The 24,734-nt window shown below is 45.2% G+C and overlaps 1 protein-coding gene across 1 annotated transcript; it reads left to right on the forward strand.

Moving 5' to 3' along the window:
• Nucleotides 1–4,621: 4,621 nt before the first annotated feature.
• Nucleotides 4,622–24,230, forward strand: EIF4EBP2 (eukaryotic translation initiation factor 4E binding protein 2). Its single transcript, XM_018564908.1, has 3 exons — nucleotides 4,622–4,931; nucleotides 22,344–22,520; nucleotides 23,804–24,230. Exons 1-3 carry the CDS (start codon nucleotides 4,799–4,801, stop codon nucleotides 23,833–23,835), a joined length of 342 nt encoding a protein of 113 aa, XP_018420410.1. The 5' UTR covers nucleotides 4,622–4,798; the 3' UTR covers nucleotides 23,836–24,230.
• The last annotated feature ends 504 nt before the right edge of the window (nucleotides 24,231–24,734 follow it).

A 24,734-nucleotide genomic window follows, 5' to 3' on the forward strand; every position in this document is an offset into this window, starting at 1 on the left:
ACCGGGTAACACCCGGCCTCCAGACGCCCCTGAGTCAACTGCAAATAGAGCCATTTACAATTTTGTAGCAGCACTTTCTAACAACTACAGGATCACTACCCTGGACTACAGTCTATGAGAAAAGGAACAAAAGAGAGCGCCTCCATAGTGTAAAAAATGTTATTTAATAGTAAAAACACGCAGCTCTAAGGCTGTACTTACAACAGTTCGGTAGAATAAAAACCAGTAGAATAAGGTGAGAGGACGAAACCCCTGGCAGGGATAATCTGGAGCGAACTACAAACACCAGTAACCTCGATCCCTGTATTGATAAATGGCTTACGCGTTTCTGGGGCACGCCCCCTTCATCAGAACCAATGACACAGATGATTTAGGGTGCCTTAACAAAGGCATTCCGATCAGTTTTTCAGACAGATCTGATTGGAATCATAGTCTATGACAGGGGTGGGTAACTCTAGCCCTCTAGTTATTGTGGAACTACAAATCCCATGAGGCATTGCAAAACTCTGACAGCCACAGCCATGACTCACAAAGGCAGTTGCATTATGGGATTTGTAGTTTCACCACAGCTGAAGTTGCCCACGCCAGTTTATGGGCAGCCAGATCGAAACGAATGTGCATCCGTTTAAATCTGATTACTTTTGACTCCGGCCAGGTCTGGAAAAACAAATGAATCGGAGTTCTGTTTCCCTGGACTTGATTGTGGGGTATTGGACACATGTCCATTTACATCGGATTCCCCATAGACCAACATGGGTCTGGTAATTTCATTGCAAGATGGAGACAAAAACTGGATGGACATGCATGTCACAACGGTGACATCTGTTCCGATTAGTGGGGGAGTCGTGCCTGGCTGATCAGAACTGAAGGCGCCTGTGTGAAAGGCCCTTAATCTCTTCTTAGTAACATATGTAACCTCTGGCTGGCAGTCACCTTAATAGACAAAGGTTATACAGGAGATTTTGAATAGCTGAGTCCTGCAATTAATGGCAAGGTGTAGCAAATGATCACTAAACAGATGGAACAAATGGCTCTTTATAGAGGAACCTACAATGCATGGCATGTAAAAACATCTTGTAGCAATCAATGGCCATGAATGGAGCATTGTGCAATAATGTAAGACTGACTGCACTTACATGACACATGTTACAAGCCCTTTCATGTGTTTATTGCGTTTGTTGTGCATCAGCATAGAGAAGTCCATTCATTTCAATAAGTTGCCCTATGTGCGACAAACATGGAAAAGAAGCTCATGCAGCAGGTTTTATGTGTTAACGCTGACAAGTATAGGAATTTCAGTACCATCTAGGGGTGCTAGTGCTGTGCGAATGGAATCCGCCCAACGTATAGCTTTTATAAATTAACCCCATAGTAACATGTGCACCACGGTGCTAGTCATTTTCAGTAGCACCCAAACACACTGTTACAGTAACAAGCAACACACTGACACTGTAGAAAATGACAAAGCACATGCCATGTGTTGTGGTGTGTTAAAAATGGATTTGAAAGGGGATCTGCATTAACACAGGGCACGTTAAAGGAGAACTATGAGGTGAGTGCTTTTCACTCACCTCATAGTTCTAGCCGACCTGTGACAATGAGACTGTCACAGGTCGGCTCAGTAGATCGGGAAGTGAGCGAACGCATACCGGTGTTCGCTCACTTCTCGATCCTGTCACGGCTCTCTACTGTGACAGGGAAGGGGCTGGATTCCCCCCTCCTCCAGCGCTGACTGGCGGAACGGACGGGGGAGGGTACAGCTGGCTCTGCCTCTAGATAGGCAGAGCCAGCTGTCAATCACGCAGCTGGGCGGATCTCGACAGTAATGTCGGGATCCGTCCCGGCTGCGGCAATCTCAGTATACAGCAAGCTGTAGCTCGCGGTATACCGAGCTTTGGGTGACGGGAGAACGCTAGTTTGTGTCCTCCCGTGACCCTTAAGAGAACTATGGGGAAAACCCCGAGCAGATCAAATCTTAACCCTTGCAGTGGGGCTACGCTGGAGGGGGAGTGAGGCTGAAGGGACCAGTCTAAGAGCAAGCTGGATCGTGGTTCGGGTAAGTATACCTTTGTTATTTTAGCTACCAAGACAAAACGAGAACCTAACCTTTGCGCTGTAGGGATGGCCCTGCTGCAAGGGTTTATATTAGTTTTCCCCCCAAGTTCTGCTTTAACGCAGTGCAAATGAACATGTGATGCAATGCACTTTAACATGTGTGCGTTATACACACTGCAGCTTGATAATCCATGGTAGTCGCAGCCAGCTTCAGCAGCAACACGTATCTAGAGAGAAAATACGCAGAGAGATTAGCAGCTGCTACATATGACTAGCGTGGGGAAGCTTTAAAGGGGAACTGCAACTATTACACTCAGGGCCCATTCACCACAGCAGCATGCATTATACTCTGTATAACGCACAACAGCTGGTGTGCTGTGAAGGTGTGGTGAGATGCATTGTTACAACGCAACATAGCTTACTTTTATTGAAATGAAACAAAATGACATTTCATTCAATTCTATGCACTGCAGCCTGTGGCAATGCTGTCTAATGCGTTGCAGCATGCTGCATAAGAATGTTTCATGTCGCACTTTTTTCAGCCCGCACGGTGGTGTGAACTAAAATGAAAGGATATAAGGCATATTGCCTTGTCTATGTGCTGACTCTGCGTTGGGCAAGGCTGCTCAATGCATATGGCGTGATTGGGGGCCTCATTATTAGAATGTCTCCCACCGCACCCAAAATGTGAATCTTACTTCAGTCCTTGATGGACTAGAACGCATGTGGTGTCTATGTTGTTCACTTCTGCAGTAAAATGCACTATGAAGTCAGGGGGGCCCTGTACTTTTAGGCATCATCTCATGATCTGGGATGCTCCGTACATTAGGTACACCCCCAGCATCTCTGGAGCAAGCGCCCCCCCTCTTTTATGACCCGCACATGCACAGTGCTGCCTCTGTTACTGCCACAGTGCCTGAGCTGAGCGCTGCTGTGACAGGGTAGGGAGATTGCCCTGTGCATGTGCAGGCCATGAAACGAGGAACGCTCATTCCAGTGATGTTGGGGGTGCACTCAATGTATAGGGCGTCCCAGATCCAAGGGCCCCCTCAACTCCATATTGCATGTTATACCTACGACCAACCAACACTTTAAAAGCTGTGACACACTGCACGCGAAGCGGTGCCTTTGCGAGCAGTGTGTCATGTAATTCCCTCCCCACGCATAGCTGAGCGTGCCGAGATGAAAAATCTCAACTTCAGCCAATCGGCTCGCACGTATAAACCTGATGCGACGTCTGGCCAGTTCCGATTGGCTGAAGGTGCAGTCAATCATCTGCCTGCACTCAGCTCACACACTGCACGCAAAGCTCCGTGCCGGACAGCTTTGCGTGCAGTGTGTCACGGGCTTAACACCAATTTATTCTAAAAACACACGATTGTGTTTTTCTGCTTTCCGTGTCTAATGAAATGCACCAAAATGCATGTCAATGGATGTATTAAGATGCACATCAACAGCCACGGCGTACGCTGATGTGCGTTATAATGCACTTTGGCATTACAAAGCACATTACAACGCATGTTATGAACTCGTGACAATGTGTGTTGATGTGTTTACATTAATATTAAAGGAAAGCATGTTGGGGAAAGAAATCATTAGTCTGAATATGCCGGCGACCCCATTCACGCTTAGGCGTACCTGAAACATGCATTTTGTTTTTTCCTGCGACTGACGCGCCTCTTCATTGATTTCAATGGGTGCCACATGCAGGAAAAGCTCATGTAGCCAAATCTACGAAATGCGTTCTGACTTTTTTCACTCATGCACATTTAACAGTACTCTTTGATCCACCACACTCCAGACCAGAATCCCAATGTAAAGGTGGCTGCTGGTATGATCTGCGGATGGCACCGCACAAATCACAGAAATGACCTTGCACTTTAAGGTCAAACATGCGGATTGCCTTTTATTAAGACGCTAAGCTAGCATGGTGACAGAAAGTCGTCCATCCAGTCACTGTGTTTGCCTGATGAGGGGACAACTTGTGGTTCCGAAATGTTTCTTTCTGCACTGTGTGACCATGATTGCTTAGCGTGTTAATAAAAGGCGTCCTGCGTGCATGACCTTGTAGTGCAGGTAACGTCTTCATCATTTCTGCGCATGGTTTAACACGCGCCAGCGCGCAGGGTAAAATGCATTCTCCTGGCTGCGTTTGGGGCGCCATTAAGAAGTAATGTCACCACAAGCGCGTTGCACATTGTTGACATGTTCTGCATTTTTGCCGCACGTTCACCAAACAGCTACGGTAGTTGTGAATGAGGACTGTTTTATCCCAATATTTGACATCATAGGTTTCTCTGGTGGAGTCTCAGAGACCACCATTACAGTAACCTATGTACTCTCTAGTGACAATGACGTTTGGAGGGTTAGGATTGCTCTGTTCGGCCTGTTGTTCTCAGTTCACTGTGCCTCTCCCTCCGTGGCCCCTGCTGACAGAGTGGCCCCCCTTATCGGGCCTGTTGCATCATCCCGTTAGGTCCCGGCCTGTGAATGGTTAAGAGCATGTGGCTCCTGAGCTCATTTCCTGGCCCCACTCCCTCTTCGTGTTTCCTGGCTCAGGCGAGAGCTAGAAGGGCGGAGGGGAAGGGAGAGAGAAGGAAGGGAAATCATAAAGGAGGCTCAGCCAATCCTCCCCTAACGTGCTCCGTCTACCTCAGCCGGCTCCTCCCAGCCCCGCTCTCCGGCCCCGTCTTGCTTTCTTTCTCTCTCCCCACCACACACACACATCCTCCAGGCCAGGAACATGTCAACCGGACACCAGCACAGCCAGAGTCGGGCCATCCCCACCAGGACCATCCACATCAGCGACTCATCTCAGCTACCTCATGACTATTGCACCACCCCCGGGGGGACCCTCTTCTCCACCACCCCTGGAGGTAAGTGGCTTCTGCGGCCTACGGGAGGGGCTGCACGTCCGGGGAGGTGGGCTCGGCGTACATTGGGGGATTGCAATGTATAAGCGTGCTCCATGCGGTGCCAGGCCTGGTGGTTGAGGGGATGCAACGTGCATGGAGGAGGACGGTTATGTGTGCGTGGACGCGGGGTGCAGGCCGGGGCTGTGTGCACGGAGAGGAGCACGGGCTGGAGACGTGTTGATGGAGGGGAGCGCAGGCCGATCATAAGGCCTGGTGCAGGAAGAGGAGCATGCTCTGGATCGCATAAGGAGGCCCGGGGCGGCTGTCCCACCCATGGCTCGTGGTGGTGAATGCAGCTCACCGATCACATGCCAGTCATGTCCGTACACAGCCTGCATGGCCTCTTCTACATGAACACTGATTGCATAATCCAGCAGGGGGGTGCGGGGCCTCGCCGAGCTGTCATTGATCCTCCCTCACTATTCAGGGTGGGGAGGGATTGGGGACATGCTTTCAGTGGGGGTATTTGGGGACATGCTTTTGGTGGGGGTGATCAGGACACGGCTGGGAATTTGGGGACAGACTTTTGGTGTGGGTGATTGGGGATACGCTTTCAATGTGGGTGATCGGGGACACGGCTTGGAATTTGGGGACATGCTTTCGGTGGGGGTGATCGGGGACACGGCTTGGAATTTGGGGACATGCTTTCGGTGGGGGTGATCGGGGACACGGCTTGGAATTTGGGGACATGCTTTCGGTGGGGGTGATCGGGGACATGGCTGGGAATTTGGGGACATGCTTTCGGTGGGGGTTATCGGACACGGCCTGGAATTTGGGGACATGCTTTCGGTGGGGGTGATCGGGGGCACGGCTTGGAATTTGGGGACATGCTTTCGGTGGGGGTGATCGGGGACATGGCTGGGAATTAGGGGAAATGCTTTCGGTCGGGGTCACGGCTGGGAGTTTGGGGACATGCTTTTAGTGGAGGTGATCAGAGACACGGCTGGGAATGCAAAACAAACTGCACGTGTACCTTCGTCATGGGGCGGGCGGCCGCCATACACAGGCCTCATGCACACGGCTATCAAAATACTGATGCTGATTTCTAAACACATCTGGAAGCATGTTATCTAATGCCGCATCCAGGTATGTTCAGTGTGTAAACAAGACATTGTGCATCCAGGGACTGTTCAGCCTGTTTTTTTGTAAGTACATCTAGATGTGGAGAAATGGCCATGGAACATATGTTTTGTTAATACCAAGATCAGTGACTCCTGTGCTAAATAGCGGAGGCCTGCAGGCATGGGACCCCCTAAGTAGGGGAGGCTGCAGAATACATGAAATTTTGAATATAATTCTAATAAAGCTGAACTCCAGGAAAAGAAAACCTCCTTCCTTGCAGTGGGGCTCTTCCTGTTTGTCTAGGTTGCAAGGAAAAAAGACCTTTCTTTGCCCTATCCCTCGCTCTGCAGGCACCCTCCAGGCTAGGTCCCGCAGCCTCTTCTCTAAGGGCCCATTCACCATATGCACTGGGGCAGCACTGGCCATGTTTACCACTGCAGCCCCAACGCAAGACAATGTAATTTGCCTTGTCATAGATGGGCTTGGTTCACAACGCGTGTGTGCTGAAAAAGAAAAGTATGGCATGCAGTACTTTTACTCATTTCAGCAAGATGTGACGCAGTGCAACTGCCTCACACCCTGCTGTGCCCGTGGAACTTAGTGAAATGTCCCTTCACGCTGCTGTGCGTTGTGCATTGGTTGGTGTGAATTGGCCCTAAGGCACTCTGGGGATCACTGGCAGGCTCACAAGTACAATGAAGGGCCAAGAGCCTTGCATTGTATGTTAGGATGCAGAGACCTCTGCAACAACCCAAGGCATCGAGGTTAACAATGGCAAGTCATGTCCCTGGTACCCTAGGCATAAACAAGCATTTAACCCTTGCAGTGGAGGGGGAGCTCCACTTTAAGGGAGTATTGTAGTTTTCCCTAGAGGTCAGTTTTAAAGTGGCAGTATTGGGGGAGGGGAATTACATGCTGCAGTCTCATTAACAGTCACTACCAAATTCTAAACTTTTTTTTAAGCGCACCGCAGTGAGACGCAGTACAACTGCATCACACTGTGTAAACCCATAGAACTTAATGAAATATGGCATTTCAATAAAGTTCTGCAAAAAAAACAAAACAGTGCCATGCGGCTCAATTCAGGATACGCACACCAGCAGCCTAGCGGATGAGTGCGGCCGCTGGTGTGAATGTACCCTAAATCATGTGAATAAAAGGTCTGTTGTGAGCATTGTAGGCAGTGGTTTGTCCCAACCCCTATAACGGACACTTCTAGCTTGGTCTGCATGGAAATGTGAAATGCTGCCAATATGGGTATTCACCACATACATTCACCAGGACACAATTATTTTTAAAGAAGCTTTCTAACTATAAACATGTCCGTGTGCACAGAAATGCATTTCATATTCATAGAGTTCTGGCTTTCAATGTGCAGCCATTTGTCTTTCTTTCCTGACTTGTCACATTGCTCCTAGACAGTTATTTTCCCTCAGAATCAAACCGACATTGCTCCATATGTGCAAAAGCGTGGCCTGTTATCAGACTTTTTTTAGCCATGCCTCCAGGAAAGCTTGAAACTGTAAACAAGGTTAGGGAAGCCAGGACAACCTCATGACTCTTGCACAATGGGGAGGGAGGTGATGGGAGGTGGCATGACTGCAGGCGTTCTTTAATAAACAACCATTGCTTGTCTTGCTGCATAGAAAAACACAAGGAAGTGGGCTTGTGAGAGCTGTGTTTATATGTTCAGAACACGGGCTAGTTTTCTTAGAATACATGGCAATTATAGTACAAAGTCATAACATTCTTGGCTTCTGAAGTGTACCCCCCCTCCCTTTCAGAATCATTGGCATCAGCTCCTCACTCGAGGAATGTTGCAGGCTCCAGCTCTAATGCAGATTACACGAACACAGAATGCACTCCTATTACTGTGGGAAGTTGCTAACGCACTTTCACATACTACCAATTATATTAAAAGTGAGGGGTGTACACACAAATATGGTTGTTTTTTAGGAATTCGCTCTCTGCTAGCTTGAGAAACTTGAGATGGTGAAATAGCTTGTAACTGTGTTAAAAGTGTATTTCCACTTTTTCAGCCGAATAGGGGATAACGCCTACTTAAACCCTTTTGCGACCACCGACGATTGCCCTTTTCCTCCCCGTTCTATGGGACTGGGAGTGACGCGTATTGCATCACTTCCTGCCCATGAGCTGATATTGCTGGGCTCCTGAAGCCGAGCAATAAGCTACTGAAGTGCAATCTGCACTTCAATCGCTTATTTAGAAGGTCTCTGGACCCCTAGTATCACCTTTTAAAGACGACCTGTCGCCACTAACATGCTATCACATAGGAGGGCTTGTATGCCCCCCCATGTGATGGCAATTAAAGTAAAAAAAAAAGTAAAAAATAATTAGGTGCACCTACCTACGGAAATGCTGATCGCGCTACACATGTTTGGTATTGCCACACACCAAAGTGAGAGCAATAATTCTAAGGCCAATATTTATGCGCATCTCTAAACTGATGACTTGTAGGGGCTTCTAAAGCGTCATCAATGGTATTGAATTTTGTCGCCATTTCACGGAAGCACACAATTTTTAACCTGGGCATGTTGGGTATATATTCTCATCTTTTATATTTTCCACAAAAAAAAGGGTATTTGTGTTTTGGGGCACTAAAATTAACTACAAAATTTTTAGGTTTGATAAATTTGCGCCAATATTGCACAACATAAAAATTTGCAGCTGCCACCATTTTTTTTTTTTTTTCTTGGCTTCCATAAAATATATAATATTTTGGGGGTTTTTAAGTAATTTTCAGGCCTAAAATGTGCATTATATCGTGTGCAAAAAGCAAACCAAAAAGCATTGGCAGCGAAAGGGTTACATTTCTTAAAAGTTTCCATTCACATAGCAGAACTTAGATATTGCCGCCTACGTTTTACTTGTTCTTTTGTATCAACTCCCAACACTGAATTTACCTCAGCTATACAAGAAGATGGGGATATAATGTTTGCCTTTTTATTAAAGATGTCTGTACTGTTCTCGCACATCTCGTTCACTTGTAAAATAGATCCGAACAGTGTTTGTCCTGAGGAAGGGAGGAAGGATTAAAGTGTATCTCCACTTTTGCAGCCACATTGAGATGACACCTATTTTATATTCGTTATAAGTTTCCATTAACCTAGCATAAGCAAAAAAAAACGCTTCTTGCAGTTTAAATTGCTTTTACTTGCGTTAGTTTCTTGTCTTCTTAATGGTTAAAATGTATTTTTGCTTCACCTTTTGTAATGTTAGGAGGGGCTGTCGGGAGTTGGGGGCTTTTTTTTTTGTATGTTGTATACTATGTAGGAGTTAATGAGAGAAACACAATCCTCAAATTTCAGTCCCGAGCCTTCCATTAGGACATATCACTGTGAATGTTTTCAGAAAAACCTGGAAACGGCCATCTTGCCTGCTGCAACAAAACATCTAAAAGGTAAATGTAAAATATATATTTTTAGGTAGGCAGGATCAATAGATACACATAACGAATATAGAGGGGTTTTCTCAAATTTCACTCCATTTTTCAGTATTCAGCGCTGCGGTACTTTGACTGACATTTATTCCGTCATTGCAGCGCTGTACTGAAATGAATTTTATACCCTTTTTTGGGGACAGATAGAGCTTTCTTTTGGTGGTATTTATTCACCACTGGGGGTTTTATTTTTTACTATATTAAGGAAAAATTACCGAATTTTTTAAAAAAAAAAAGACAGTTTCCCCCTATATTAAATGATAAAACATTTATTATTACCCAATTTTTTGGTAAAATATAAAAGACGGGGTCACGTCGGGTAAAAAGACACCAAACATGTCAAGCCTTAAAATTGCGCGCGAAACCTCAAACGATAATACCCAAAATTGGCTGTAGGCGACACTTTAAAAGCTGTTACCGCTCATCAGTTTAGTGTTATCAGTGATTGATGGCCCTAAAATGATTGCTCTCACTGCGACGTTCACGGCGATATGTAACATGTGTAGCGCAATTGTCATTTTTGCGCGCTGGGGCACCGGCCGCGTATTTACGTTTATAGCTGCGTGGGGGTGGGGGAGTTAAACATTTTGGGGGGTTTTTTCCCCTCTTTTGTGACTTTTATTTTATTTTACTTTTTTATGTTACTTTTATTTTTTTTATTTATATTTACTTTTTTGCACTTATTGTTATTGCTATTATATGGGGGGATAACAATCCCCCTATATAATAGCAAAGGCACACTGACAGGTCCTCTTTATGGAGACATTAGGGGTCTCTAGGACCCCTAATGTCACCTGTGGACCCCAAAAGAAGCTGATGAAGCAGAAATCTGCTTCATCAGCTTCTTTTCTCTGGCTATAGCAGCCAGATGACTGACAGGTGAATGCGGAAGTGATGTAATACACATCACTTCTGCATTCACAGCCCGGACGAAGATCGGCAAGGAGCTGATCTCCCGTCCTCTTCCTCCTGGCGCTCTCCGAGCCGGTCCCGGGATTCAAGATGGGGCAGCGGATCCCGGGATTCAAGGTGAGGGGTCAGGGGGGGAACGGCCGCGCGGGGGGCGTTGTAAACGAGCACATATAGACGATCGGCGGGCAATGGAGCCGCTGATCGCCTATATGTGAAACACCCGTTACCGGGTGTTTGCATTGGTCGGGACTTTTCTGCCCGTGCGTGCCCGCTAGGGGGCGCGCGTGAGCAGAAAAAAAATGCCGTCTGGCGACGGCAACCCGCCAGTGCAGCAGTGCCGTCCGTCCATTTTTTTACAACGGGCGGACGGCAAGTGGTTAAAGATCTGCAAGCATTGTATGTTAAGGGGAAACTCAAGTGTGTCCACAGCAGCATCTGTATGGGGACAGTTTTGCTTTGAGTCTTGTAGTCTTCCCAAAGACCTGCCCCACAGGCATCTAAAAGGTAAGAATTTTTTTTTTGGTAGGCTGTCTGACTGGGAAAACCAAACGGCAACATAAACATATAGTGGGGATGTTCTCAAATCTGGCTGGAAAAGTGGAAATATGCTTTAAAGAACTCCAGGAAATGTTTTATTATCCTTGCAGTGAGGTAACCCCCGCACTGCAGGGGTTAAGTGTAGGGATGCACCGATAACGTTCTTTGGTATCTAGTACGAGTATCAATATTTTTTTTTTCCCTGCTACTCAGATACCGATGCGGGAAGTCCCATTAAGGAAGCCAGGCGGCGTGTAATGACTTGTCGCCTAGCTTCCTGATTAGCCGGGAAGCCAGGTGGCGTGTAAAGACCCGGCTTCCCGATTAGCAGGGAAGCCATCTCCATGTTCCCTCTTCACCAGGTGACAAAGTATGTAGCCGGCTATCTGGCCAATCATGAAGCCGGGCGCCGTGTAATGACTAGTTGGCCAGTTAACTCATTGGTCGAGAAGCTGGCCAATCAGGAAGCTAGGCGGCGAGTCATTACACACTGCCTGGCTTCCTGATTGGCCGGGAAGCCGGCTCCATGCTTCCTCGTCACCAAGTGAAGAGGGAGAAAAGAGTCGGCTTACCAGCCGGGCAGCATCTAATGACTTGCTGCCCGGCTTCCTGATGCCGGAAGCTTGGGTATCGGGCTAGGTCTCGGAGCACGTGCTCGCCCAAATACTCGGCACCGATACTAGTATCGGTGCTTGTTTGCGTCTAGTCTCAAAAATAACATATACTCACCCGAAGCACTGAGCAGTCTTGGGCACTTAACCCTTGCAGTGTAGGGGTACCCTTACTGCAATGGTTAATAAAAAGAAAGAAATTCCTGGTGTTCCTCCTTTCAAGTTAGCTTGTGATTAGAACAACACTTGGGCACTAGTTGCTGGCATCCTTCTGGAAATGCTAGGTCCTTGGCTTCTATTCCATTTCTGTGTTCACTGCTTTGAGTCCCTGACCAAGAACATGGTATGCAAAATCAGAAGTGCTGATTCTACTTGCTGATTTAAGTTGGTGACACAAAGAATTGAAAGTAGAGGGGTAAGCATGGCAAGCAGAGATTTTTTAGGAAGTCCTTAAAGGAGAACTATGAGGTGAGTGCTTTTCACTCACCTCATAGTTCTAGCCAACCTATGACAATGAGACTGTCACAGGTCGGCTCAGTAGACCGGGAGGTGAGCGAACACATACCGGCGTTCGCTCACCTCCCGATCCTGTCACGGCTCTCTGCCGCGACAGGGAAGGGGCTGGATTCCCCACCCTCCGATCCGCCAGAGCTGACTGGCGGAACGGACAGGCGAGGGGGCGGGTACAGCTGGCTCTGCCTCTAGGTAGGCAGAGCCAGCTGTCACTCACGCAGCTGGGCGGATCCCGGCATAATTGTCGGTATCCGCTTCAGCTGCGGTGTCTCGGTATACCGCGAGCTACAGCTCGCGGTATACTGAGCCTAGGGTGACGGGAGGACGCTAGTTTGTGTCCTCCTGTTACCCTAAGGAGAACTATGGGGAAAAGCCTTAACCACATAGTTCTCCTTTTAATAGTAGCTTACATATTCATCTCATGACTGATTTCCGGTAAGTTGGCCAGAAGATGATTCTGTACAACTAACTAATTACATTCACATCATTTATTGTATGTGGCGGCTGCCTCAGACCTGTGCATACACCCTCAGACCAAATGATCTCTGACTCATTGCGTGTGGTAGGTTTTCAGTTAGTGAATATATTCTGTAAGATTGATATATATATCTATATATCATAAATGAATTCAAAATTTTAGTCCACACAAGTTTCCATTTATTTTTCTAGCATTTCCATTTTTATAAATACTGGACACCAAAGCTTAAATGGTTAGTCCTCCTTGCATTACCTTTCCAAAAAAAAGTTCTTATGCATTCCAGCTTCTGTAGTAGTCATCGGGTTTAAAAAAAGATGCTTAATTTTCAAGGTATAACTGTAGGCCATTTGCAGCCTCTCCCCAGCCTGTCTATAAAACTTCTGGAGTGGGCGATCCTCACCAGCCACAGAACGCTCTGGCTCATTCAAACCATGTGCATCAGTGTGCTGCAACTATCACTGTTCATGCAAATATCTGTGAATATTACCACCCTGTGACACCCCACCAGGGTTGTTTGTTTTGTGTAACGCATGTTTTGTGTCCGCAGCACTTTTCTTATTTTGTGTTGCAAATATCTGTGACTGTTCGCTCCATGCAGATGTCTTCCAAAACAAACATTAGATGTTTGTTTACAAGGTAATGTATTTTTTCTTTTTCTGAATGTAATATTGCACTATGACCAGTAGAAGTTGGGGGATCTACTGGGGACGGGAATCCCTGTAGGGAGCGATAACTGGCAGTCACTGCTCTCTGCAGGGGGAGAAGATCATGAACTGAGCGATTGACCTGTGTGCTAAGAAATGTATAATACATGTGTGTAACAGTTACATGTATTTATTGCTTTTAACAGATATTACGATACTATACTGAAGATGCTGGCTTGGAGAATGATATAGGCATTTAAAGGAGAACTATGAGGGGAGTTATTTCTACTCGTCCTCATAGTTGGAGCCGACCTGTGACAACTTATCGATCGGGAAGTGAGCAGAAACATGCACGATCTGCTCACTTCCCGATAGTCACCGTTCCCCCAGGGATTCCTCCCCATCCGATCCTCCAGTGCTGACTGGAGGAACGGACAGGGGAGAGGACGGGCACAGGTCGCTCTGCCTCTAGATAGGCAGAACCAGCTGTCACTCGCGCATCTGGATGGATCTCGACAGCAATGCCGGGATCCGTCCCGGCTGCTGTAGCTCGCATTATATAACTGAGCTTTGGGTCACGGGAGGATGCTAGTATATGTCCTCCCATGACCCTAAAGAGAACACTTACCCCATAGTTCTCTTTTAAATCCTGATACCTGTACAGTTCATAAATGTCTGACACAATTGAGTCCCTTGCTGTAGCATCTCAGTTTCTGACAAAATGTTGTGTGATCACTGGGTAAAAGGTAGAGCTATTCAAGATAGTTGAGAATTTAATTTACAGGGATACGTGGCCACGGAATCGGCCACCACTGCCGATCACGCTGGCGATTCTGTCCGTGCGGCTAAAAGTAGTGTCGCAAGAAAGGGTATATGTACTTTTTTTTTTTTTTTTTCTGTGACTGCTGTGCAGATGTAATCCCATTGAAATCAATGGGGCTGCGCTGCAACGGCACACAATCGTGCGGTCCCGAGACGCGCGTCCCGGATTGCCCAGATCTGCACAGGCCCTAAAAGAGAACTAAAGCCAAACTTTATTTGGGCTTTAGTCCTCTTGGGTTAAAAGATCCACCCTGCTGCCTGAATGGCAGCTGTCTGTCTCTCTAAAGCCAGAGCCAGCTGTCTGTCCCCTCCCGTCTTTCCATCCAATGAGTGCTGGAGGAACGGAGCGGGAAAGGGGAATCCCTGTGGGGTGCTGTGAACGTCAGTCACCACTTTCTGCAAGGAGAAGACCATGAGCTAAGCAATCAGCAGTTTGTGATCGTTCAGCTCTAAGGCTGGGTTCACACCTAGGCGTATCGAATATGCACCTATTGTGCCGCGAGTTTTTACCGCAATTCGCGGTAAAAAACCGCGCGACACACGCGTTTCCGAGGGCTACCTGGCTGTATCCCAATGGATACACACGGCAAATACGCCCCAAAGAAGCTCCTGTACTACATTGGGCCTAGGGCGTTTTTGTAGCGTGTTCGTATGGCCTGTAATACGCCCAGGTGTGAACCATGCCCATAGGAAATAATAGGATTTCGGTGTTTGAGCGTTTTGCAGAGCGTACCGACGCGCTACAAAACGCCCAGGTGTGAACCGGGCATAAATCTATAGAGCTGGCGTGTGACTCACTGGCTCTAAGTATTGGGAAGAGTACATTTTGACCTCCTTTTTTAACATTGCAACAGTGCTGTTTTCAGTCAGTTCAATCTGTTACTTGGTCATTCAGGGATAAGTCTCCTCCTAGCCCACCCTCCAAGCCTGTTATACTTGAGTATTAGGGAGTTTGTGATCGCCTGCCGGTGTATGCAGTGCTTGGACCTGTGCAGCTAGTCACCAGCTCTGAACACAGCCATCCTCATAAACAGGGCTCGAAAAATGCACTCGTCCACTCGTCTGTGACGAGTGGACGCCAGTGCTGGACGAGTAGCTTCCCGACCGGCTGTTGTAATTAAACGGCCGGCCGGGAGCTTTACATTCATTTTAACTCCTTTACGCCGCCCACGGCGAACCGAGGAGCAGGAGAGCTGCCGCCGGCCAGTGGACTGCATTACCCAGCAGTCACCCTGGCGCAACGGAGGTGTGAAAATGACTATCCGCTCCTTCTAAGCTCTGGCACTGAGTTGCACTGGGTGGACATCTGAAGGAAAATGAGTTCGTGGGGTGGTCTAGTAAGACCTTTACAATGTGCCAACATTTAGTCCTTGTAAACATGGAGTCTGTTGTCATGGGTCACACAAGTGCCAAGGGCTACAGGAATTTATTTTTTTTATATGCAGGTAAACGAAGTTATGAATTGGGGAAATGTATAAATTGACATGGTGGCTGTCCTACACAAACAACTGTCAACAGAATCCCATATTGCAGGGGCATATGGCCATGGAAAATTATTTTCACGTTAGTAGACGTCCTCTACTAATGCATTGGGCGACATAGCACATGGCTGTGAGACTCTGGCGCAGCCATAATGATCTATGCTTCTAACATACTAGAATATCATTTTACACTCACTCCCGAAGCCTCGTTAAAAACATTGACAGTCTCTACAGTATATAAAATGCTTAATTACACCTGGATAGGAAGTCATCATTCCCCACTAGCCATTCAAGAAATAGGCACACTTGAACTTGTAATAGTCCTGTCTGAGGAGTGCTGTGTATGGTGCAGAACCTTGCTGGCTAATAGTAACTTTCTAGTCACTATGTACGTTATTCAGATGTTTGTTTTTTTTGTTCCTCCTTTCTTGGATGGCAACATATGTTTGTGCATTGGTCAGCCAACCATGAATTCTCCTCTGCTTTATACTGTTTGAGTATCTGTTACTGATGTCCTGATAACATTCTGAAAACTGCAGCTGCTCTGAGTTCTTTGTGATCCCATGGAATTTTTTTTCAGGCGTCTGGCCTTTATGAATATAATGTTCATACCGTTGCTATCATTATTACAGGTATTTATATAGCGCTTTAAATAGTTGCACATTCACATCAGTCCCTACCCTCAAGGAGCTTACAATCTAAGGTGGTACAGTTTTACTGGCAGCTTTGTCTTTTTTTTTTTTTTTAACAAGGTCTGGGTATATAAAATGGCGTTTTTGTTATTATTTAAGGGAGCACTCCAGGCAGTAAGCAAAATAAATCAATAAAAACAATAACCCTTGCAGATGTCCTCACATTTATTCACTTACATTGACCGTGAGGACACCAGCCGGAGCAGAGGGGGGAGAGAGGTGATTGGTCACTGCCGCAGGACAGAGGATCATGTGAGTATGTTTTATATTTTTTTTTTCTGTGACTTTAGACCCTAGACCAAACGAGCACTTAATCCTTGCGATGTGTTCATACACGTGTAGATTTCCCCAAACCATATAACAACCACACCCCTATTGGAGCATTAGAAAATCGACAAAAAGAAAATTACATTTTAAGATTATTGGCTTGTCAGAAATAACCATAGTTTGTTTTTACAGTGCTGATGTTCTAAAATAAGTGTATGCTGTGACTTTCACATTACATAGGAGAAAGCTAGGTAGGGTTTTTAAGCAAGTAAAGAACATGTAAAAAGGCAAGCAGCAAGATTTAAAGTGACAGTAAACTTCTCATCATCCAGGTAAGCTGAAAATCCTCTCCATAGCCCCTGTGATGCCACCACTGGAGCCAGGAGCAGGCATGAAAGAAGCTGCCCTGCATCTATCACTGCACCTGCGGAGGTGATGGGTGTGGAGGAGGAAGATTCTCAGTGGTGAAAATATTGTGAACCTTCCTTAGCCTGTGTATGGTACACCACAGAACCCTGCACACTTTTGCTATGCACTGGTGTATCACCCATATCGGAGTCTGCCTTCTGAACTACAGAGGTGTTGAAGAGTCTCAGGAGGCACATCACTGCTTGAAGGCAACAAGGTACCATGGGATACATAGTAAACCACAGGAAGGAGCAGAGAAGCTGCAAACCATGCAGGGAGTCCAAGAAGTTGAGAGATGGCCTGCAGAAGGGAAGCATTCACAACATGAAAGTGTTTTCAAGCAAGCCTTGATTAGATTGTCCATAATAACTATCCTTTGTATTGCTATTCGAGTGCTGATGTTCTAAAATAAGTGTAAGCTGTGACTTTAGAGGAAAGCTAGGCAGCATTTTTTAATCAAGTAAAGAACACTTTTAGGGATAGCAGCAAGTTTTTAAGTGACACTAAACTCCGGTGTTAAATTTTAAAAATCCATTCGTGCCCCATCAACAAAAGTGTCTTATTTGTGTATCAGTCAGCTGTAGATCTTCCAATCATCTCTGAATAGGTGCTGACACCGCCCTTCCTTCTGGAGGGTGGCTACTTTTGTTCCTCATAGTCTCTGTGAGTGTTGTAAAGTAGCCACCGCCCCAAGCTCCCATCTGTGATGGACAACAAGCTCATTGAGAAAGTAGCATGAACTTCTTTTTTTTTTTTTTTTATCCAACTGCACTGCTTGGTATGTTTGGGGTTTCCGCATTGATTTTAAAAGGGTGGTTTTGCATGTTTTTAATTGCGTTTCAGACCGGAAACACAAACTCCCAAAACCGCACTGAACAGCACAGTTCCATTGAAAGCTGTATGGAAACTGCACTGATCAGAGCGGCACAAAATGGCCAGGAAGCAATTCATGCAGGAGGTGGTTTCCCAGCAGTACACCAAAAGCAAAGCATAATATGACTGATTCTAACCATTTCCCCATATTTTATCCATAACCAAAAACTCTCCCCTTTTACATATGTTTAGCTAGAGAGCTGGCTACCATGTCATCTGTGTGATGGCTCCTATAACGCCTCAAAGTCAATGTTTCATTTTAAAATAAGTGTTTACCTTTTCTACTTTGCTTGCACTCTTTTGGATGTACTCCAAGCAATGATCTCAGTGTCACAAGGGTTGGTACGTAATTTTACCTTGTGCCAAGTTATTGTTTGGACGCTAACTCATGTGATGCACAATTATTCACTTGGAACATCTTGTGCATCTAGGGAAACCTTATGTAAACGGTGCCATTCTTTTATTGTAGTGGTTAATTTACCTACTTCAGCTTTTAACCTGTACACCCTCTGTGGGCCAGTGACACTCTGCATTAAAAAAAATACAAGTAAATATTATGAAGGCGAGCAATCTATAGACAAAAAAGTAACCCAACTAGAAAAACACTTTTCTACTTTGATAACAAGTTTAATTTTCCTGTAGATAAAAGTATACATACAATGTGTTGCAAAGTTTATTTACAAGTGAAAGGGTTTAGTTTGATCAATTTTACAACTTTTTAATGCAACGCTAAAAACAATGAGCCAAATAAATATTACAAAAACCATAATAAAAAAAACAAAAATCGGCATAGGAAATATTTCCTAGAGGAAGAAAGGGGATAGGAGTTGATTAGTGTAAACTGAAGGTTACTAAGAGGCTAAATAGAAACAGTTAAAAATCTCACCTCTGTATGGTTTAAGCATGATTTCTGTTACAGATTGTTGGCAATTTCAACAGTTTTTTTTTTTTGTGTTTTTTGGTTTTTGTTTTTTTTTTACTTTGTGTTTTGATGCTCAAAGCTAAGCGTGACAAAACTCAACACTAAAATTCTTGTTCATTTCGATGGCCCCTGTTTATAGCTGAGCTTTTTGTAGCGAGCTGTAAAACACTGCAAAAAACGTAAGCTTCTTTTTGGCAAACTACAGCGTGTTTGTCCTCATGGACTGCAATTGAAACTCGCGAGACAATCGTTTTGCACATTTCTGGGTATGTTTTTGCGAGCATTTGTCCATTGACTAAAACATATCTTAATCTGTTAATGCTAAATTGATGAGCAGTAAAAGCTTTAACGGTGAATAGTGGACCTAGCATTATTGCTCTCCTGCCGACATTCTCGGTGATATGTAATGTGGCGCAATCGTTTTTGCACGTAGACGCACTCAACACATGTTTGTGCGTGGGGTGGGGGATGTTTTTAAAAAATATATTTTTTTTTGTTTTCCTCTTTACTTACACTTAACTTTTATTGCTATCACATAGGGAGCTAACAAGCCCCTTATGTGATAGCAAAGAGGATGTGACGGATACGGTTTATGGAGACATCAGGGGTCTCTTAGACCCCTAATGTCACCTAGCGACCCCAAAGAAGCTGATGAAGCAGAGATCATGTAGTGCACAGTGTGACGTACGCCCATCCCAAACCCACTGTATGTCAATCCCACGTGACTATACACAGTTCTGAACCGAGCATGGCGTCACAAGGCGATACCACTCTCAGCCTCACCCTGCACAGAGATTTCCCAGCTAGCGGGACACAATCTCAGGCCAGCAGACTCCTGGGTTGGTTAACTCCGCAGGCCATGCACAACTGCTCCAGATTTTGTCTGCTCCAGTTTTGATAAATTCCCCACCGCTGAGTTTTGATTGGAGTAGTGCTTTTATATCTGAATTCATCTACTTTGGGATCTTTTTAAACTCTAGCATTTACAATATTCCTTTACTAATTCTATGTCCTTTGCCACTTTTTGAATTGTTTCACCAGTGGTGGTTTTTATGCAACTTTAATATGAACTTGTCAAATGGAAAAAAAGATTAAAAAAATATTGTTTTTAGATCGAAGTGTCATCGTGATTTGCTTTTAGATATCCAGACTTTTGTTTGTTTCAAACGTGATTTTTGTCTGAAATCTGCGCCTAGTCAGTTGCTGACCACAATTTGTTTTGTTTGAGTTAACAAAGAGGCTGGATGTAGTCCAGATAGGGACAAGAGCTTTACTTTGACAAAGCCTCTTTCATATTACAGGCTGGGTGGTACTTGAATTGCCATAGTTATCAAGTTTATTCCTAACCAATTGTTATGCACTGTTCATTGCGGAACAGCTTCTCACATTTGTAGTTACTGAACTCGGGTGTTTGCAATAAGCCTTTTCACAGTTGAGTTGCAATATATTACTTGTGGATTGTAACTATAGACAGCACTTGTATTTGTGGTCCATAGTAAGCAGGGTTTACAGTCAAAATGCATTGAGAAAGCTCCTCTGTCCATATTGACACACACACACACACACACACACACAACAAATTGGTTTACAAAAGCTTTCAAGCATGGGTTTAAAGCTGGTAGGTTTGGGACACCAATAGATTAAATCTTTCTAATTTTTTTTTTTTTGCACAACATTTATTTTTCCATATAAATGTTACACAGTAGGTTACTTAAGTTTTTTTTTTTATATATTTAATAGTGTGTTTAACCCCTTCGTGACTGACGACGTACAGTGTACATGGGTAATTTGTTGTGTTTTGGGGCATTTAATTAAATTTGTCACTAAATTTTGGGGTTTAATAAGGAGTTGCGCTAATATTGCGCAACATAAACATTTTCAACTACCACCATTTTATTCTATAGGGTCTTGGCATTCAGAAAATATATAATGTTGGGGGGTTTTACGTCATTTTCAGGCCTAAAATGTGGAATATAACATGGGTGCAAAAAATGAAAAAAGGGCCTCAGTCATGAAGGGGTTAAGTAACCATTAAAGGTAATGTGCAATTCACGGCACTCCTGACCGGGATCCCATAATAGGTGGGTGCTGGCATGACCTGCAGATGGCGCTGTGTTATCACAATGTAAAAAAAGTCACCCGAACGCCAAGGTCCAATGTGCTGACCGCCTCTTTTATTCAGACGTTATGCAAAGCACTCTTACACTGTGCCACCATGTTTGCAGAACGTCTGAATAAAAAAGCCGTTCAACCAGGGGCGTAACTAGAAATCACAGGGCCCCATAGCAAAATTTAGTATGGGGCCCCGTGATTGCTAGTTATGCCACCTGAAGAGCCCACCTGATATACCAAACAGCCCACCTGAGAGTGACCCTGCAGAGCCCACCATAGACTCTCTATAGTGGGCTCGGCAGGGTCCCAGATGGGCTGCACACCTCTTACCTGTCAGCGCTGTGTGCCTCCTGTGGTTGCCTGGCCCCTCCTACTCTTCTGGCCCCGCCTCTTCTATCGATGGGCCCTGCCTCTTACACCACTTGCCCCACCTGCTCTTAGGTCGCTGGCCAGTGATGTAAGAGGAGGCAGGGTTGCTCTTAGGCGGGCCCAGCCTCCTTCACTGCGAACGCTGGCCTCTTCTGCCGTAGCTGCTGGCTGTCACTGACACAGCTCCGCAGCGGCTGTGAGGGGAAATGCCGCTGCTGAGCTGTGTCAGTGACAGCCAGCACCCTTGCATGCCATAGCGACCCAGGCAGCCCACACGGCATCAGAGGAATGTCCTGGCCGGGCCCCATAGCGGCCGCCTGGGTCGCTATGGCGATTGTTACGCCACTGCATTCAACACATTGGACCTTGGAGTGAGGGTGACTTTTTTTTTTGGACATTCTTGTAACCATTAAAGAACTTCAGGAAAAGAATAAAAAAAATAAGTAAATCTGCTGGGTAAATGTAATGAGGTGTGTGCCACCTTCAGGATAGCTGCCCTCTCTTGACTATTGGCAATTTCAATGAGGCTGGGGGAGTATAACTTTCACTATACTTTCGGTGCTGCAACAAGCGCTGCAGCTCTCCTACCCAGAAACTGTACAATCCGCCTCTTCTCCCATTGTCCATTCATAAAGCTTTGTATTCTGTGAATTGACAAGGGGAGACGAGGGGCTGACAAACGATAAGATGGCCTCTCTGCAGGGAAGCCGCAAGTCTCCTGTTGCAGAAGGAGATGGAGATGGGCTTTAAGTTACTCTAGTTAGACTTAAAAATAAGCCTTGTGATGCATATATGGAGCACAATCCTGGTATTCATTTATCCATCTATACTTTTTTTAATGCAATGTCCTCTTCACTTCCTCTTGGTATGGATACCTGTTTGTGATGCCGGAGAATGCTTTGTTACACCTACTTGGGTTTCTGTCGCATATAGGAAGATTGAAATATAGACTTAAAGGAGATGTTAGAGTTGCAGGTTTGTAAATCTGTCCTAAATATCCTGCTCCTGGTTTGGGCAGGATATTTGGCATCGGTTCCTAGAAAAAGCTTTCACATAAAATTGCAGAACGAGATGCGGAGTATATGTTTCAGTAAGATATTCTGCAACTTTGGTTTGTAAACTGTAACGGGACATCTGTTGGTTACTAGGATCTGTTACACCATGATTGTTCCTTTTTGTTTTAAAGAATCTTATGTTTTATCCCTTTTAGGCACCAGGATCATTTATGATCGCAAGTTTCTTTTGGACCGTCGCACTTCTCCCTTGGCTCAGACCCCTCCTCGCCGCTTGCCAGATATTCCTGGAGTTACCAGCCCTAATACGGTTGTAGAAGAACCCAAAGTAGAAACCAATAATTTGAACAACCATGACAGGAAGACAGCTATTGGTAAGATGTACTGTAGAAAGGGAGTTTTGGGGGTTTTCTTGTTCCCCCACCCCGCCCCTTGTTTATAGATCCTGACACTTTGTAATGCCTTGGTTAAATGTTACAATGGCATTCTATACAGTATCTTGACCACTGATAAGGCGCTGACATGCATAGTCCAAAATGATATACATTCTATAAATCCGTGTAGACTATCTTTTAGCTTCCATCAGTCGCCAAGAGGAATGTGCTACTTTTGGGCCCTCGCAAGACCTGGCTTCATGTGGCCCAACATGCATAGAAAACACACACACACACACACACACACCCCTAATGACTAATAGCCTAACAAAACCTAAGTGCCCCGAGATTGATACAATTGCCCTGGGATACACCGCTATTTGTCATCTACCATTACTAAGCCCCTGTGTGATAGTTTGGAGGTGACAAGTTCTCTATGGAACTTGCCCCCCAACACAGAACAGATCTACTGTACAGTTCCTGACAGCTGATACAGGTGGTGCTGTGATTACAGCGCCACGGTCTCAGAGCAAAGAACGGACGTTCTTTACTCTGCTCCCCACTCTCCATCCTGAGCTCATTTGCTGTGGTCGTGTGTCCCCCAGAGGAGTGGGGGACCCTAAAAACCACAGCAAAGTGTGAGGAAGGGGTGCAGACAATCAGGTTGGTATAAGTCATCTGATCAGATCACCTGTACAAAACTTGCAGTGACTCCCCGCTTTACATTTTAGCCCTGCTTGCCTGAAGCAGGGCTAAATGTACAACAAAATACCTGCCCTGTGCCCGGAACTGCATGTGCTGGGCATCCGGGCAATAGGAATTCCGCACCCCTGTCTTCTAAGAGTTTACTAGTGGTCTTCTAAGAGTTGATCAACAAACCACTGGAAATCTTTACAATCCCAGGAGCCAGATGGCCAATGCTGCTTAAAATTTACAGCTGGCAAATATCTTTTTGAGTATTTTTTTTCTCTTCTAGTTGCCAGTAGAGCTGGCTCCTAAAGAAATACTGGCGGCTCTTGGATCGGACAGTCTGGCTCCTGAATTCCAGATTTATTTGTCTGCCTCTGCATTAGTATGTTTTCAGTCATTGTAAGCATTGTATTAGTAAGCAGTATTGGTAACTTATCAGCTATTGGCAGCGTCCATCATGCCAGTATGCTCAATAATGTTCACAGATCTTCCTATCTAACTACATGACTGCTAATCTGTGTGTACATGTATGGTAAAATAAAATGCAAGATATAATTGCCTAATAGCTTTCGTTTTGCTTGCTTTACCTATAGGTGATGACGCTCAGTTTGAAATGGACATCTAATCTCCAGGATGCCTGCCGAGCAATCGCAAGACGTGTGCACCTGGCTTGGCAAATAGGATAATGTAATGAGAAATACGTCAAAGGCGCACTCTTGCGTAGAAACCTGCCCTTCCTGGTGCCAAAGGTCAACGCAACTAGGCTCCTTCCTTTACATTTTTTTCCCCCTCTTTATTTCTCCCCATGATTAATCCCACCCCCGCACCACAATAAAGTGTGGAGGTGGTGAAGGGACTTGTAACTGATTTCAATGGCTTGATGTTGGCAAGTGGGAATTAACAGTTTGCCAATTTGTACTGTAGCTCTGCAAATACTTGTGAATAATGGGTGGCAGAAATGGGAAATTGTACAACATCCTTTTTTTTTTTTTCCTTCTCTCAATGTTTGCAATATGGCTTAAAATATTCCCAGGTCTTAATTTCCCCAGAAATTATGTACCTCACAAAAAGCATTTGCTAAACCAAGAAACCTTACTGTACTTCGCCACTCCTTGTGTTAGCACTCGGCTTTATGTATTAAGCCCTCTAAAGAGCCTTTTTTTTTAATTGTATTATAACAAGGTCCATAATAAACACACCATGGGCATGCTGCCTGTCTCAAAAAGTGCATTAGTTTGGAGTGATAGTATCGGAACGTCAGTCAGTCTGCACCAATTGAACATCTGAGCTTAATTTGGAGTTTACAGCAATCCAAGAAATTGACGTTTCCTAATATTGGTTTCTGTTTAAATGTATCCTGCGTCAGTCACATAATAAAGAAAGGACAAGAAAGTGGCTGAAATAGTTATCTTTACCAGAAACCTTGTTACATCACGGTGATGTTTTGTTATTGCCCGATGTCATTTAATCTATGTATTCCAGGGTCATCCGTGGACATTTGGTGTGGCACCACTTGAAGGTGTC

The sequence above is a fragment of the Nanorana parkeri genome, unplaced genomic scaffold, assembly GCF_000935625.1.
Source record: "Nanorana parkeri isolate BGI_ZX_2015 unplaced genomic scaffold, ASM93562v1 scaffold793, whole genome shotgun sequence".
NCBI classification, from domain to species: domain Eukaryota; kingdom Metazoa; phylum Chordata; class Amphibia; order Anura; family Dicroglossidae; genus Nanorana; species Nanorana parkeri.